This window comes from Aquarana catesbeiana, linkage group LG04 (assembly GCF_042186555.1).
Source record: "Aquarana catesbeiana isolate 2022-GZ linkage group LG04, ASM4218655v1, whole genome shotgun sequence".
Classification (NCBI taxonomy): Eukaryota; Metazoa; Chordata; class Amphibia; order Anura; family Ranidae; genus Aquarana; species Aquarana catesbeiana.
Genome location: NC_133327.1, coordinates 615064503 through 615080119, shown reverse-complemented (window position 1 = coordinate 615080119; position 15617 = coordinate 615064503). Strand labels below are relative to the sequence as shown.

The 15617-nt window shown below is 40.9% G+C and overlaps 1 protein-coding gene across 2 annotated transcripts in view; it reads left to right on the top strand.

Annotated features, from left to right (window-relative positions):
* The window catches only part of SLX4IP (SLX4 interacting protein), a 324078-nt gene that overhangs the window by 235834 nt on the left and 72627 nt on the right, over window positions 1-15617 (top strand). For both annotated transcript variants that reach the window (XM_073628269.1, XM_073628272.1), the window contains one exon: window positions 12901-12978. In XM_073628269.1, coding sequence (XP_073484370.1) covers window positions 12901-12978 — 78 coding nt within the window. The remainder of the gene's footprint in view (window positions 1-12900; window positions 12979-15617) is intronic.

The following is a 15617-nucleotide window of genomic DNA, read 5'->3' as shown; positions in this document are numbered from 1 at the left end:
GCGTGACACCCGCTATTATTGTCCCTCCTGTCCTGACAATCCTGGTCTTTGCATTGGTGAATGTTTTGAACGCTACCATTCACTAGTTGAGTATTAGCGTAGGGTACAGCATTGCACAGACTAGGCACACTTTCACAGGGTCTCCCAAGATGCCATCGCATTTTGAGAGACCCGAACCTGGAACCGGTTACAGTTATAAAAGTTAGTTACAAAAAAAAAGTGTAAAAAAAAAAAAAAAAAACACAAACAAAAATATAAAATAAACAAAAAATAGTTGTCGTTTTATTGTTCTCTCTCTCTCTATTCTCTCTCTATTGTTCTGCTCTTTTTTACTGTATTCTATTCTGCAATGTTTTATTGTTGTTATGTTTTATCATGCTTGCTTTTCAGATATGCAATTTTTTATACCTTACCGTTTACTGTGCTTTATTGTTAACCATTTTTTTGTCTTCAGGTACGCCATTCACGACTTTGAGTGGTTATACCAGAATGATGCCTGCAGGTTTAGGTATCATCTTGGTATCATTCTTTTCAGCCAGCGATTGGCTTTCATGTAAAAGCAATCCTAGCAGCTAATTAGCCTCTAGACTGCTTTTACAAGCAGTGGGAGGGAATGCCCCCCCCCAACGTCTTCCGTGTTTTTCTCTGGCTCTCCTGTCTCAACAGGGAACCTGAGAATGCAGCCGGTGATTCAGCCAGCTGACCATAGAGCTGATCAGAGACCAGAGTGGCTCCAAACATCTCTATGGCCTAAGAAACCGGAAGCTACGAGCATTTTATGACTTAGATTTCGCCGGATGTAAACAGCGCCATTGGGAAATTGGGAAAGCATTTTATCACACCGATCTTGGTGTGGTCAGATGCTTTGAGGGCAGAGGAGAAATCTAGGGTCTAATAGACCCCAATTTTTGCAAAAAAGAGTACCTGTCACTACCTATTGCTATGATAGGGGATATTTACATTCCCTGAGATAACAATAAAAATGATTTAAAAAAAAAAAAATGAAAGGAACAGTTTAAAAATAAGATAAAAAAATAATAATAATAAAGAAAAAAAAAAAAGCACCCCTGTCCCCCCTGCTCTCGCGCTAAGGCGAACGCAAGCGTCGGTCTGGCGTCAAATGTAAACAGCAATTGCACCATGCATGTGAGGTATCACCGCGAACGTCAGATCGAGGGCAGTAATTTTAGCAGTAGACCTCCTCTGTAAATCTAAAGTGGTAACCTGTAAAGGCTTTTAAAGGCTTTTAAAAATGTATTTAGTTTGTCGCCACTGCACGTTTGTGCGCAATTTTAAAGCATGTCATGTTTGGTATCCATGTACTCGGCCTAAGATCATCTTTTTTATTTCATCAAACATTTGGGCAATATAGTGTGTTTTAGTGCATTAAATTTTAAAAAAGTGTGTTTTTTCCCCAAAAAATGCGTTTGAAAAATCGCTGCGCAAATACTGTGTGAAAAAAAAAAATGAAACACCCACCATTTTAATCTGTAGGGCATTTGCTTTAAAAAAATATATAATGTTTGGGGGTTCAAAGTAATTTTCTTGCAAAAAAAAATTATTTTTTTATGTAATCAAAAAGTGTCAGAAAGGGCTTTGTCTTCAAGTGGTTAGAAGAGTGGGTGATGTGTGACATAAGCTTCTAGATGTTGTGCATAAAATGCCAGGACAGTTCAAAACCCCCCCAAATGACCCCATTTTGGAAAGTAGACACCCCAAGCTATTTGCTGAGAGGCATGTCGAGTCCATGGAATATTTTATATTGTGACACAAGTTGCGGGAAAGAGACAATTTTTTATTTTTTTTATTTTTTTTTGCGCAAAGTTGTCACTAAATGATATATTGCTCAAACATGCCATGGGAATATGTGAAATTACACCCCAAAATACATTCTGTTGCTTCTCCTGAGTACGGGGATACCACATGTATGAGACTTTTTGGGAGCCTAGCCGCGTACGGGACCCCGAAAACCAAGCACCGCCTTCAGGCTTTCTAAGGCCGTAAATTTTTGATTTCACTCTTCACTGCCTATCACAGTCTCGGAGGCCATGGAATGCCCAGGTGGCAAAACCCCCCCCCAAATGACCCCATTTTGGAAAGTAGACACCCCAAGCTATTTGATGAGAGGTATAGTGAGTATTTTGCAGACCTCACTTTTTGTCACAAAGTTTTGAAAATTGAAAAAAGAAAAAAAAAATTTTTTTTTCTCGTCTTTCTTTATTTTCAAAAACAAATGAGAGCTGCAAAATACTCACCATGCCTCTCAGCAAATAGCTTGGGGTGTCTACTTTCCAAAATGGGGTCATTTGGGGGGGGTTTGTGCCACCTGGGCATTCCATGGCCTCCGAAACTGCGATAGGTAGTGAGGAGTAAAATCAAAAATGTACGCCCTTAGAAATCCTGAAGGCAGTGATTGGTTTTTGGGGCCCCGTACGCGGCTAGGCTCCAAAAAAGTCCCACACATGTGGTATCCCCGTACTCAGGAGAAGCAGCTAAATGTATTTTGGGGTGCAATTCCACATATGCCCATGGCCTGTGTGAGCAATATATCATTTAGTGACAACTTTGTGCAAAAAAAAAAAAAAATTTGTCACTTTCCCGCAACTTGTGTCAAAATATAAAACATTCCATGGACTCAACATGCCTCAAAGCAAATAGCTTGGGGTGTCTACTTTCCAAAATGGGGGCATTTGGGGGGGTTTTATGCCATCTGGGCATTTTATGGCCTTCAAATCTGTGATAGGTAGTGAGGAGTAAAATCAAAAATGTACGCCCTTAGAAATCCTGAAGGCAGTGATTGGTTTTCGGGGCCCCGTACGCGGCTAGGCTCCCAAAAAGTCCCACACATGTGGTATCCCCATACTCAGGAGAAGCAGCTAAATGTATTTTGGGGTGCAATTCCACATATGCCCATGGCCTGTGTGAGCAATATATCATTTAGTGACAACTTTTTGTAATTTTTTTTTTTTTTTTGTCATTATTCAATCACTTGGGACAAAAAAAATGAATATTCAATGGGCTCAACATGCCTCTCAGCAAATTCCTTGGGGTGTCTACTTTCCAAAATGGGGTCATTTGTGGGGGTTTTGTACTGCCCTGCCATTTTAGCACCTCAAGAAACGACATAGGCAGTCATAAATTAAAGGCTGTGTAAATTCCAGAAAATGTACCCTAGTTTGTAGGCGCTATAACTTTTGCGCAAACCAATAAATATACACTTATTGACATTTTTTCTACCAAAGACATGTGGCCGAATACATTTTGGCCTAAATGTATGACTAAAATTGAGTTTATTGGATTTTTTTTAGAACAAAAAGTAGAAAATATCATTTTTTTTCAAAATTTTCGGTCTTTTTCCGTGTATAGTGCAAAAAATAAAAACGGCAGAGGTGATCAAATACCATCAAAAGAAAGCTCTATTTGTGGGAAGAAAAGGACGCAAATTTCGTTTGGGTACAGCATTGCATGACCGCGCAATTAGCAGTTAAAGCGACGCAGTGCCGAATTGTAAAAAGTGCTCTGGTCAGGAAGGGGGTAAAACCTTCCGGGGCTGAAGTGGTTAAAAAAATCACGATTTCGATTCAACCCTCCCATCACGATCTCTATGCAGCTGTGCAGGGACGTTCTCCACTCACTCACAGCTGTCAAAAACAAAAAAACAAAAAAAGGCAAATCTTTATTAACATTGTCAGCGCTGGGAAATAACTATAAGCAAGACATCTTTTAGATCAAAGGAATGAACTTCAGTCTGTAAATTAAGTCAGTTTAACCACTTAAAGACTAAAACTATCTCTGACACTTGTTGCTTACAAGTTAAAATCAGTATTTTCTGCTAGAAAATTACTTGGAACCTCCTAACATTTTATATATATATAATTTATATATTTTAGCAGAGACCCTAGAGAATAAAATGGCGGTTGTTGCAATATTTTATTTCACACTGCATTTGTGCAGCGGTCTTTCAAACGCAATTTTTTGGGAAAAAAATACACTTCAATGAATAAACAATAAAAATAAACAGTAAAGTTAGCCCAATTTTTTAGTATAATGTGAAAGATGATGTTACACCACGAGTTATCTTTATCTTTATTCTAAGCAAAATATTGTGATTCCCATTTTAGCCAGAATCGTGCAGCTCTTGTCAGGGCTGGGCTCAGCCCTTCCTTCTCAGAGCTGGCCGCTCAGCTGTCGGCTAATTGTCAGCTCCTATGTCTCCACAGTTACTCAGCTGTTGATATCCTGCTTGTCAGTCCTGCCTACTTAAGCCGTTCAGCCCAGTGGGTCTGACTTTTGGCTTGGCTGACTTTCCATTTCGGTTACTGAACTTTGGCCATGTGTTTTGACTTTTTACTTTTATTATTAAACAAGTGTGATTTAACTGTACTTCTGTCTCGGCCTGATTTCATGGTTTCTGACAGCTCTACTGTATATACAGTGTGTGTATCGATTTATATAGATGCACTGCTCAAAAAAAATAAAGGAACACTTTTTAGTCAGAGTATAGCATCAAGTCAAATAAACTCCTGCAATATTGATCTAGTCAGTTAAGAAGTAGAGGGGGTTGTTAACTGATTTGGTGTTAATGAAATTAACAACAGGTGCACTAGATGGGCAACAATGAGACGACCTCCAAAACAGGAATGGTTTTAAAGGTGGAGACAACTGACATTTTTTTCCCTACTCCTCTTTTCTGACAGTTTTTCACTAGTTTTGCATTTGGCTAGGGTCAGTGTACTACTGGTAGCATGAAGCGATACCTGGACCCTATAGAGGTTGCACAGGCAGTCCAACTCCTCCAGGATGGCACAAAAATATGTGCCATTGCCAGAAGGTTTTCTGTGTCTCCCAACACAGTCTCAAGAGCATGGAGGAGATTCGAGGAGACAGGCAGTTACTCTAGGAGACCTGGACCAGGCCATAGAAGGTCCTTAACCCATCAGCAGGACCAGTATCTGCTCCTTTGTGCAAGGAGGAACAGGATGAGCACTGCCAGAGCACTACAAAATGACCTCCAGCAGGCCACTGGCGTGAATGTCTATGATCAAACAATCAGAAACAGACTTCATGAGGGTGGCCTGAGGACCTGACTTCCTCTAGTGGGTCCTGTGCTCACTGCCCGGCACCATGGAGCTCGATTGGCATTTGCCATTGAACACCAGAATTGGCAGGTCCGCCACTAGCACCTTGTGCTTTTCACAAATGAGAGCAGGTTCACCCTGAGCACATGTGACAGACATGAAAGGGTCTTGAGAAACCGTGGAGAACGTTATGCTGCCTGTTACATTGTTCAGCATTACCATTTTCATGGTGGGTTAGTGATGGTCTGGGGAGGCATATCCATGGAGGTACACACAGACCTCTACAGGCTAGACAATGGCACCCTGACTGCCATTAGGTATCGGGATGAAATCTTTGAACCCATTGTCAGACCCAACGCTAGTGCAATGGGTCTTGGGTTCCTCTTGGTGTACGACAATGTCTGGCCTCATGTGGCGAGAGTATGCAGCCAGTTCCTGGAGGATGAAGGAGTTGATACTATTGAATGGCCCCCACACTCGCCTGACCTAAATCCAATACATCTGGGACATTATGACACCTCAGTCTTTTCAGGAGCTCAGTGATGCCCTGGTCCAGATCTGGGAGGAAATACCCCAGGACACCATCTCTCATCTCATTAGGAACATGCCCCATACATTGTCAGGCATGCATACAAGCATGTGGGGGCCATAAAATCTACTGAGTACCATTTTGAGTTGCTGCAATGACATTTCAGAAAAATGGACTAGCCTGATGCATCATCTTTTCACTTTGATTTTTGGGTGTCTTGGAATTCAGCCCTCTGTTGGTTGATAAATTTCATTTCCATGTGGCATCCTTTCGTTCCTAACACATTACCCAGTCCATATCAGTATAGATATCCAGAATAATATTTTTCCCCATTGAGATCTGATGTGTTTTCAAAGTGTTCCTTTAATTTTTTTTCTGCGAAGCCCTCAGAGGTTTGATAGAGAACCTTAATGAACAAACAGCACCATGAAGGCCAAAGAACACACCAGACAGGTCAGGGATAGAGTTGTGGAAAAGTTTAGGTTAGGTTGTAAAGAAAATATCTCAAGCTTTGAACATCTCACGGAGCACTAATCAATCCATCATCCGAAAATTGAAAGGGTATGGCACAACTGCAAACCTACCAAGACATGGCCAACCACCTAAACTTACAGGCCAGGCAAGGAGAGCATTAATCAGAGCAACAGCCAAGAGGCCCATGTTAACTCTGGGGGAGCTGCAGAGATCCACAGCTTAGCTGGGAGAACTTCACAAAGCTGGGCTTTATGGAAAAGAGGCAAGAAGAAAGCCATTGTTGAAAGAAAAGCCATAAGAAGTCCTGTTTGCAGTTTGTGAGAGGCCATGTGGGGGACACAGCAAACATGTGGAAGAAGGTGCTCTGGTGAGATGAGACCAAAATGTAACTTTTTGGCCTAAAAGCAAAACGCTATGCCTGGCAGAAAATGAGCACTGCACATCACCCTGAACACACCATCCCCTCCGTGAAACATGGTGATGGCAGCATCATGTTGTGAGGATGCTTTTCTTAAGCAGGAGCAGGCAAGCTGGACAGAGTTGATGAGAAGATGGATGGAGCCAACTACAGGGCAATCTTAGAAGAAAACCTGTTGGAATCTGCAAAAGACTTGAGAGTGGGGCGGAGGTTTACCTTCCAGCAGGACAACGACCCTAAACATACAACCAGAGCTACAATGGAATGGATTAGACCAAAGCATATTCATATGTTAGAATGGTCCAGTCAAAGTCCAGACCTAAATCCAATTGAGAATCTGTGGCAAGACTTGAAAATTGCTGTTCAGACGCTCTCCTTCCAATTTGACAGAGCTTGAGCTATTTTGCAAGGAAGAATGGGCAAAAATGTCACTATCTAGATGTGCAAAGCTGGTAGAGACATACCCAAAAAGACTTGCAGCTGTAATTTCAGTGAAAGGTGGTTCTACAAAGTATTGACTCAGGGGGGCGGAATACAAATGCACGCCACACATTTCACATATTTATTTGTAAAACATTTTGAAAACCGTTTATCATTTTCTTTCCTCTTCACAATTATGTGCCACTTTGTGTTGGTCTATCACATAAAATCCCAATAAAATACATTTACGTGTTTGGTTGTAACATGACAAAATGTGGAAAATTTCAAGGGGTATGAATACTTTTTCAAGGCACTGTATATACAGTATATACTGTACATATATTTTCTTTGTGCAAGGGGACTTTCTCACATGGTAGCTCTATGGCAGGAAGGCACCATTCAGTATAGTCTCTTTAGGGGATTACTGATCCCATGCTTATTTTAACGTATCAAGTTAACAGTAAACAGCTTTGCTTCAGCAAAGAAACAGTCCTGCTTGCTTCAGCACATAAAACAGAGTTCATCATATAGTAGGCTTTTACGCTGCCAGTCTGATAGGCGAGTTCTCCATCCTCTGTCAGTTTACTTGTAAGAACCTTTTCCCGTGAGGCTTCCTGGGCCTTCTATAATGAGCCAAGTATTCTGTCAGCTGGACTTGTGGACCGGGATGGTTAGGCTGTGTACCCACCCAATATCACATTTCAAGCTACTTGCCCAAAGGAGGAACTTTTACAATCAGCCTCTTAAAGGCAGGCTGACTTATTTTCGCTCACCAGGTGTCCCTGGAGCACACAAAAACCCTAATCTACATTCTAGATGACAAATATCTCCCATCCCATCCACCACCTTGTCTGCCAAGGTTAGCCCAGACTCAGTCACAATAAATGTACAGTATGTGTGTGAAAATGTTTTGCTTAAAAGAGAAGTTCTGTTTTTTCAAAATCATACTTACCTAGGTAAAAGCAGCATCTGTCACCTGCCAGCTCTAAGACTGAGAACAAACACCACTGATTGCTTGATTCTCAGAGCTCTGTGAGCAGAGAGCTGGTCACTGTCGATCACCGCTGTCTGCTCTGCCCCTCCACCCTCACTGGAGTGCTGAGCTGTGGAGGGGGTGGGAGCGGCTGGCTCAGGCTCTCTACAGCTTGCTGCGAGCCTGAGCCAGGTGCTGATCCGGTGTTGTGGGATGATCCTGCCCATATTGTCACAATCTTTCCCCAGCCTGGACTGCTCTGTGATGTCAGCCGACAGTGAATTTTAGCCCACTGTCTGCTGAAAATGGGTCACAGGAGTGCAGAACAAACTGCACTCCTGTAATCCACGGGAGAAATACAGCCAAACTAGCATTGGCTGTACTTCTCCTTTAAGTAAATATGAAAAAAAAATTTTTTTATTCAGCCAGCAGGTGGAGCACGTGTTTTTTTATTTTTTCCTTTACATGCATTTTCAAAATGAGTGGTAAAATAGAGTAAAACACCTGTTGTTGGTTTGAAAGACCCATCACCATTCCTCTGGCTCTGTCCAAAGTTTTTAATAATGAGTAACAGTATCTGAAAGGGATATCTCATTAGCTAACACAAAGTACTCTGGAAATTCTTTGTCCTGTATTATTTTTGTGTGTATATACAGTATGTGTATGTAATAAAAAACATTGACCCTAAACCATTATAGTTTACATTTAGTGAGTCTTTTCTAGAGAAGTGGTGTAAAGGTGTAGCGAACATTAATAAGTCCTTCACTGTCTCTCAGTTGGTACCTAATCCCTCTGTCCCTCTTTGCTCCCAATATTTCCTTTTTTTGTCTGATTTATGGATAAGAAATGCACTACTCAGCTACCAAAAGTGTTCTACATCACTAAATTTTTCCTTGCTGTAAGTGATAACCAGAGCAGTGTAAAGATTCATAAGTGTTCTGGCCTGTTGTATGTAAAAACTTTTTTGCTCATGATATTCTATTTGGGATGTCTTTCCTAAATGGCCAGTCAAATCACATTTTGATGTGACTGAAATCAGGACACTTTGAGATTAATTTACTAAAACTGGAGAGTGCAAAATCTGGTGCAGCTGTGCATGGTAGCCAATCGGCTTCTAACTTCAGCTTGATAAACTAAGGAGGTGGTAAAGTCTGCTTTGTGATTTTTACCTACAGGTAAGCCTATAATAAGGCTTACCTGTAGGTAAAATTAGATATTCACCCAGGATGCAGCCGGTAACATCCCCGACGCATGCTCTCTGAAGGTCCGGCAACTCAGAGCGCTGTGCCTTAATTACGGCTCCGGCCACTCACAAAGCCAGTGTACACGAACCCGGAAGGAAGAATGGGTGGAAGATGGTGACATTGTTGGAGGGCTTTGTTTTAAGGTAAGTATTTCATAATGTGGTAATATGCGATGCATACTAGCACATTATGTTAATATTTTGCAGGGGAAAGTTTTTTTATTTTATTGTACCGGTTTACTACTGGTTTAGGCTTTGACAAAAAAAAGTGGAAGCTGATTGGTTTCTATGCAGAACTGCACCAGATTTTGTGTGCACCAGTTTATGTAAATCATCCCCTTAGTCGTACTTAAATATTGAATTTCTTTTGTTTGAACCTTTATGTTGTTGACTTGTTTGAATCATTGTCATCCAAGCAAAAAAGTAGCCTCCCATTCTGTATAGTTGCTAAAACCTGTCTGGCCTAACCACAGAACACTGTTGCGGTTGTGCCAGGGAACATTTAGGTGACTTTATCAAGCGTGAACTTTGATAACTTCCCGTGGGCATTTAAAAAAAATTTTTCTAATTATGTTAAATATTTTAGGTGGAAGAGATGCCTATGGGTTCTATGCCATTTGTTTAAGGATTGCACTTATATTATTTTTGTAAGACAATAAGGGCTCTTTCACACGGGGCGGATCAGTGATGATCCGCCCCGTGAACACCCGCTGGCTCAGCGGGGATCGCTCCGCCGATCCCCGCTGAGCAGAAAGATGACAGGTCCATCGCTGCACGCTGTGCAGCGACGGACCTGTCAGAGCGCCGCTCTCCCCTATGGGGGATCGGATGATGACGGACCGTAGTGTCCGTCGTCACCCGATCCGATCCGAAAATGGATGGAAAAGTAGGTTTTTCCTCCGTTACACTTTTCGGATCGGAGCGGCGTCGGATGTCAGCGGACATGTCACCGCTGACATCCGACGCTCCATAGGGATACATGTATGTCCGTTTTTCATCCGAAAACGGAAGGATGAAAAACGGACATACGGATCCCCCGTGTGAAAGAGCCCTAACTTCTAGGAAGAGTTACTAGACATCATGCTGAATTTCATACATTTGTAATCTGTCTATCTGACTCTGGACCAAAGAAGTTCTACCTCTTTAGAAATACTTTCCTAACCATCAATGCCCATGACTCCGGAAGATTGGAAGTACTTGCTAATGCTTCCTAGTCCTTTATGAGCAAAGCACCTTCAGTGATGTTCACCTAGCATTTAGGTAGCCCTGTGGTCACAATAGGAGAATGTCGACTACATTTATGTAATCTAGTTGAGCCAACTGATCTTATTTGTCTAGATTCCATATTCATTGAATTACCTGGCAGGAAAATTATTGTACTTGTTCCTTTGTGTTACAGATCACTTTCTATTTTTGGTAAAACATCTCATTGGAAAGATTTGAACATGAAACATAACATTGACCACAGTGAATGAAGAGTGTCATACCCATAACCTGACATGTTGCCAACATGTTCTGCTTCTGTGCCAACATAAAATACACAGCACTTTCTATGGGTGGATAATTATTACTGACTCTGGTTAATGAGGCCTAGGGGTGATGTACAGTACAGATAATAGCATTGTTTTAGTGGCACGCAGCCATTAGAAGGATATATTCATGTATGGAAGAATTCCAGATTCTGTCACATGCTGTCTCATTGTTGATATTTCACACTGACTTTAGAGATGGTGAGTTTCTTCCTGTGAAACGTTAGCTATTTCCTCCCCGCTGTATTACAAAAACATTTATGCAAAAAACCTTTCCAGCAGTAGGAATTCTGGGCAATGCTGTTTTTGCATAGCAGACATATAAGTGAGTGCAACACCCAAGTGTTTAAAACATCTTAAGGCTTCTTCTGAACCAAAACACCAACCTGTGCGAGGACTGTTTTTAGCCTCTTCCCACTGTCATCATGAGGGACTGGTAAATCTGGTGAGCTTGTGAAGTGCCAAAGGAGTAACTTTCTTGGAGCTCACAATTCTGTCAGGAAAACTTCAACTATTGAAGTTTAGAAACACCTAGTGGGTGGAAAATTCACTCACTGGCCAACCAATTAAAAATGGCTTTACTGAGTCTGTAAACTTTTCGGATAGGGTTTTTAAAAAAACATTTCCCAAGTTTCATGGAACATTTTCTTTTAAAGAATAAATACATTTCTACAAAAGTTATCCTATACTGTCTCCCTATTTGCAAAACTATGACAGACCCAGAGTGCAGAAGGACTTTTAGCTGGCCACTGTGGCCTTCCCAAAGGCACAATTTTATTTACATTTCATCTGTGATATCATTTTTCCTGTGCCACTCCAGCACCTACCATGGAGATTTCCACAATGTTCCTTTGTATGTTTAGATGACCTTGTCAAATTTTATAGTATATAACTACAAACAAAGCAGGGACTCTTGACAGGCAGCAGCAGTTGGATTATTATAATAATATTTTACAGGATTTATAAAGTGCCAACAGTTTGCCCAGCACTTTACAATTTTAAGGGAGACAGTACAGTTACATTATCATACAAGGCAGGAGGCTTATGAGGACCCTGCTGTTGGAGAAGGGTATGTCTGTATCTTGAGTCTGTAAAATATATTGTAGTTGTGATGAGGGGGATGAGAGGGGTGGTATAGGGTGCTGTCTGAAACTACACAGTATTTTTTAAACTGACTTAAAGCATAAAGCCATATCTGCTGAGTTTCTGTATTTGCATCCTACTTGGTTCCCTATAGTAGTCTGTCTTCTTATCTAAACTGACTGTAGACTTACCCACCAATTCTGTATAATAGGCTTGTAGTTGGCTGCATCATGTGACTAGAGGCTGCAGTTAACTGTATACTCATTGCTTAGGCAAGCCATAGATGATACAATATTCTCTCCTTCCACCAAGGGTGGAAGGAAAGAAAATTGCTTGATTCACCCATCAACACAGTCAGTGTTGATGTTGAAATCCCTTCCGCAGTGCTGTTGTGTTTTGCCAGTTGGGAGCCGAACAGAACAAAATGATCATTGCTACTTGCTATAGCCATCGACAGTGATTGCATGAAAAAACAGGCTGGTTGTACTAATGTTGATCGATTAATTGACTTCAGTACAAGTAGCCTGCCCATAGCTAGATTGAATCTCGGCCAGTCCCTACTGAACCGGCCAAGATTTCATCCATCTATAGCCAGCTCTAGAGTTTTTTAACTTGGCAATAAGGATGAGCTCCGGCGTGTTCGCATGCTGCACGTGCCGATCCCGCCAGGAAGTCGGCACGGCGCAGCGCTAATCACAGGCAGTGAGACATTTCCCGAGCTCTGCAGCCACACATCGGGAAATGTCTCCCTGCCTGTGATTAGCGCTGCGCCGTGCCGACTTCCTGGCGGGATCGGCACGTGCAGCATGCGAACACGCCGGAGCTCATCCTTACTTGGCAATAGTCTATGTAACACATCCCTTCTTTGTATGCTATATTGCAGAGACTTTGCTTATCTATTCCTTTGACTGAATATGTTCAACATAAGTGTATGCCTTTGTCAGCATTGATATTGTTATTCAAGCTAGTTTGAGTACTAATAAAAACTCCTTTGGATTAAAAAATGGCAATACCCATGATATTTTATGTAATTTTTGATGGGCTGGAGGAGTTTGCAGGGACAGGTACATGATTTTATCAGGAGGGCAGGGGTATGCAAATGTTTCATTTATCAGCAAGCTCATTTCTTACATATCTGTGCCTGTTTTTTCAGGAAACACATTACGGATTGCAGCCTACTTTATCAAAAGATGGGTCAACCTTCGTTGTGTGGTAAAGCATCAGTATCGAGGTATAGTATAATTGTTCTCTTCATAGATGAAGTGCGGTCTGTAAATGCTTCAGTACTGATTGCAAAACGTTTCAGGTATCACTTAATGCATTTAAGGGCAACTCTACTTTCAGCAACAGAGAATCAAGAGGAAATTGTTATATCTGAGAGTTGCTAGCAGCAAATCAGCGGACGGGGATTATGAAGGGAAGAATTTATACACTGCAGACATTTTTCCTACCATTTTTTTATTTGAAGTTTGTTGCTGAAAGCAAATGTGTTCTTCAAAGAACTAATGGTTGGTGGGGATATGCTCTGACTTAAAACTCATCGGCTTTAATTTGCATCTGAGCTCCCTTCTTCCCTATGCAAGTCAATGCAAATGGAAAAGCAACTCCATGAGCATCTCAAAATCAAAGGCACAAGTCAAAACAACTCAGAAGGCCCTGAAAAGCATACTAGATTTCACTTGTGTCTCATGTCTGGGTACTTAATGTAATGGATCCTTCTAATGTCCCAAACTGTTTATATCCAATAATACTTTAGGAAATATTGGTGAAATTAGCCAAATTTGGTAAAACAAGCTATTTTGAGCAGTATTTTCCAACCAATCAGATTGTCACTTTTAATAATGTCTTTGGAATGTTACATTCAAGAGTTCATTCACACCATGGCAGATTGTGGGGCACTTGCTAGGTGGCTCTGACTCCTGCTATATTCCCTATAGTTCACACTTCATAGTTAGGGTTTGTGATTTTGGAATTAGTATGTGCTAAAAACTCAGCTTTTGATACAGTGTACATAAATCTGCCCCCTTGGGTAAAGCCATTTGGTCCTCCTATTTAAGGATGGGCTTTTTTTTACATCCCACTTATTCACTTTCGTAGCATGTTGCTGTCCCTAGAAAAATTAACATACCAACTTCTATGAAGGCACCAGTTTGTACTGGTGCTTTCATAGAAGCACCATTACAAACAGAATACTGTATATTGCAAGATAATATGGCTTGCACAGTCTATTTTTACACCCGTATGGCATACTGTAGCTGTCATTCAACAGTTAAGAGTAATTTAATCTTTTTTGGAACTGCTGTTTCATTTACTATATTGTCGTTTTTTTTTCCCATGTACTTGGTATTGGGAGAGACTGCTATGTTGAACATGATTTGGTGGGAACCATTTTTGACAGGCTACAGATCATTGTGGCAGAATGTGCACATATCTAGTTAAAAATTCCATAAAAAAAGAAGATATTCGGCTCACTGAGACAGAAGTATGAACTTTAAATATTTCAAATTGAGTTTCACTTGAGATAGATTTCACCCTTCAGGATATATCAGCTGGTCAGAGGCAGCTAACGCATTTTATAGCAAGTTACTGAACCTGTGAAACATGAATCTACATTGTTCTCATTATTGGTCAGATGTAACTTAATACCAGCCTTTAGGTGGTGTTATCAAAAGGATTTTTTTTCTCAGGCTACAGCTTGGAATTTATAATCACGTGATGCGACAATGATAATTATGGGGTTTTTTTGTTTTTTTTTTTTAGTAAAAGAATTGTAGAGTTCTTGACAGTTCCTGTTTGTCTTCATATGCAAAGCGCGTATAAATCATTTACTTGGGTAATCTGTTTCATTAGAATGGGTAGCTCAAGTCAGAGACTGGATTATATAGAAAACTATCAAAGTGATCTGCTTATTATCTCAATAGCACTAGCTAGATTTTCTTTAGGACCTACTTGATCACAATTTGCAATTACTTGTTGATCAGGAGTAATGCCTATTTTGATCAAAGTGTTGCAATTTTGCGCCAATCGGTCCGAAAGCTGAACACCTGGCAACTGCTAAATGTACAGATGAAATACACATAAGGGAGCTGTTTTACCTGAAAAAGGATTTTATTTTCTGTGCATCTGGTCATCTGACATTTACACATCATTGCCACAGAGCATAATCCTATCTGGCGGGTCAGAAGACCAGATTCTTCTTTGCTGAAGTTCAATAACCCTTACAGGTCTCTTACCCACTGCCTAGCCTGCAATTGGACAGTGAAAGGTGAAGCAGCACACTCATGAGTTCACCTCTCTGCTCTATTCACCTATCAGCTTGCTTCTTGCACTACATTGCATTATATGCAGAACTGCATCAAGTTGTGTCATTCATATCTGCCTGGAATTCATCTTTAATAGTATTGCTTATTATCACTGTGCATGTTTAGTACATTTCTGACTTTGTGTATTAAGTAATTGTATATGAAACTCAGGAAAACAATAAAAGTCACCCTGTCATCACAGGACAGTTGCGAAATGCTGCCCACGAAAGAACGGGTTCTGTTCAAAACGAGGTGTCTTGTCCATAAGGCATTGCATGGATGTGGCCCAGAGTACCTGAAGGAAAATTTCATCAAGTATGTGCCTACCTGATCCTTGAGATCGGCGAACTTGGCCATATTGAAGATTCCAAAATTCAAAAAGAAAATATGCGGAGGAAGAACGAGTGAAGTACAAGGAGCTGAATTTTGGAAATCCTTGCCTCTGAAACTGAGACTTGAGAATGACTTTCTGAAATTCCAAAAGAAATTGAAAACTGTACTTTTTGTGCAAGCTTTTGGAGTTACCTAATTTTAAAGGGGTGTGATGGACAGACCCCCAGTCTTTTAT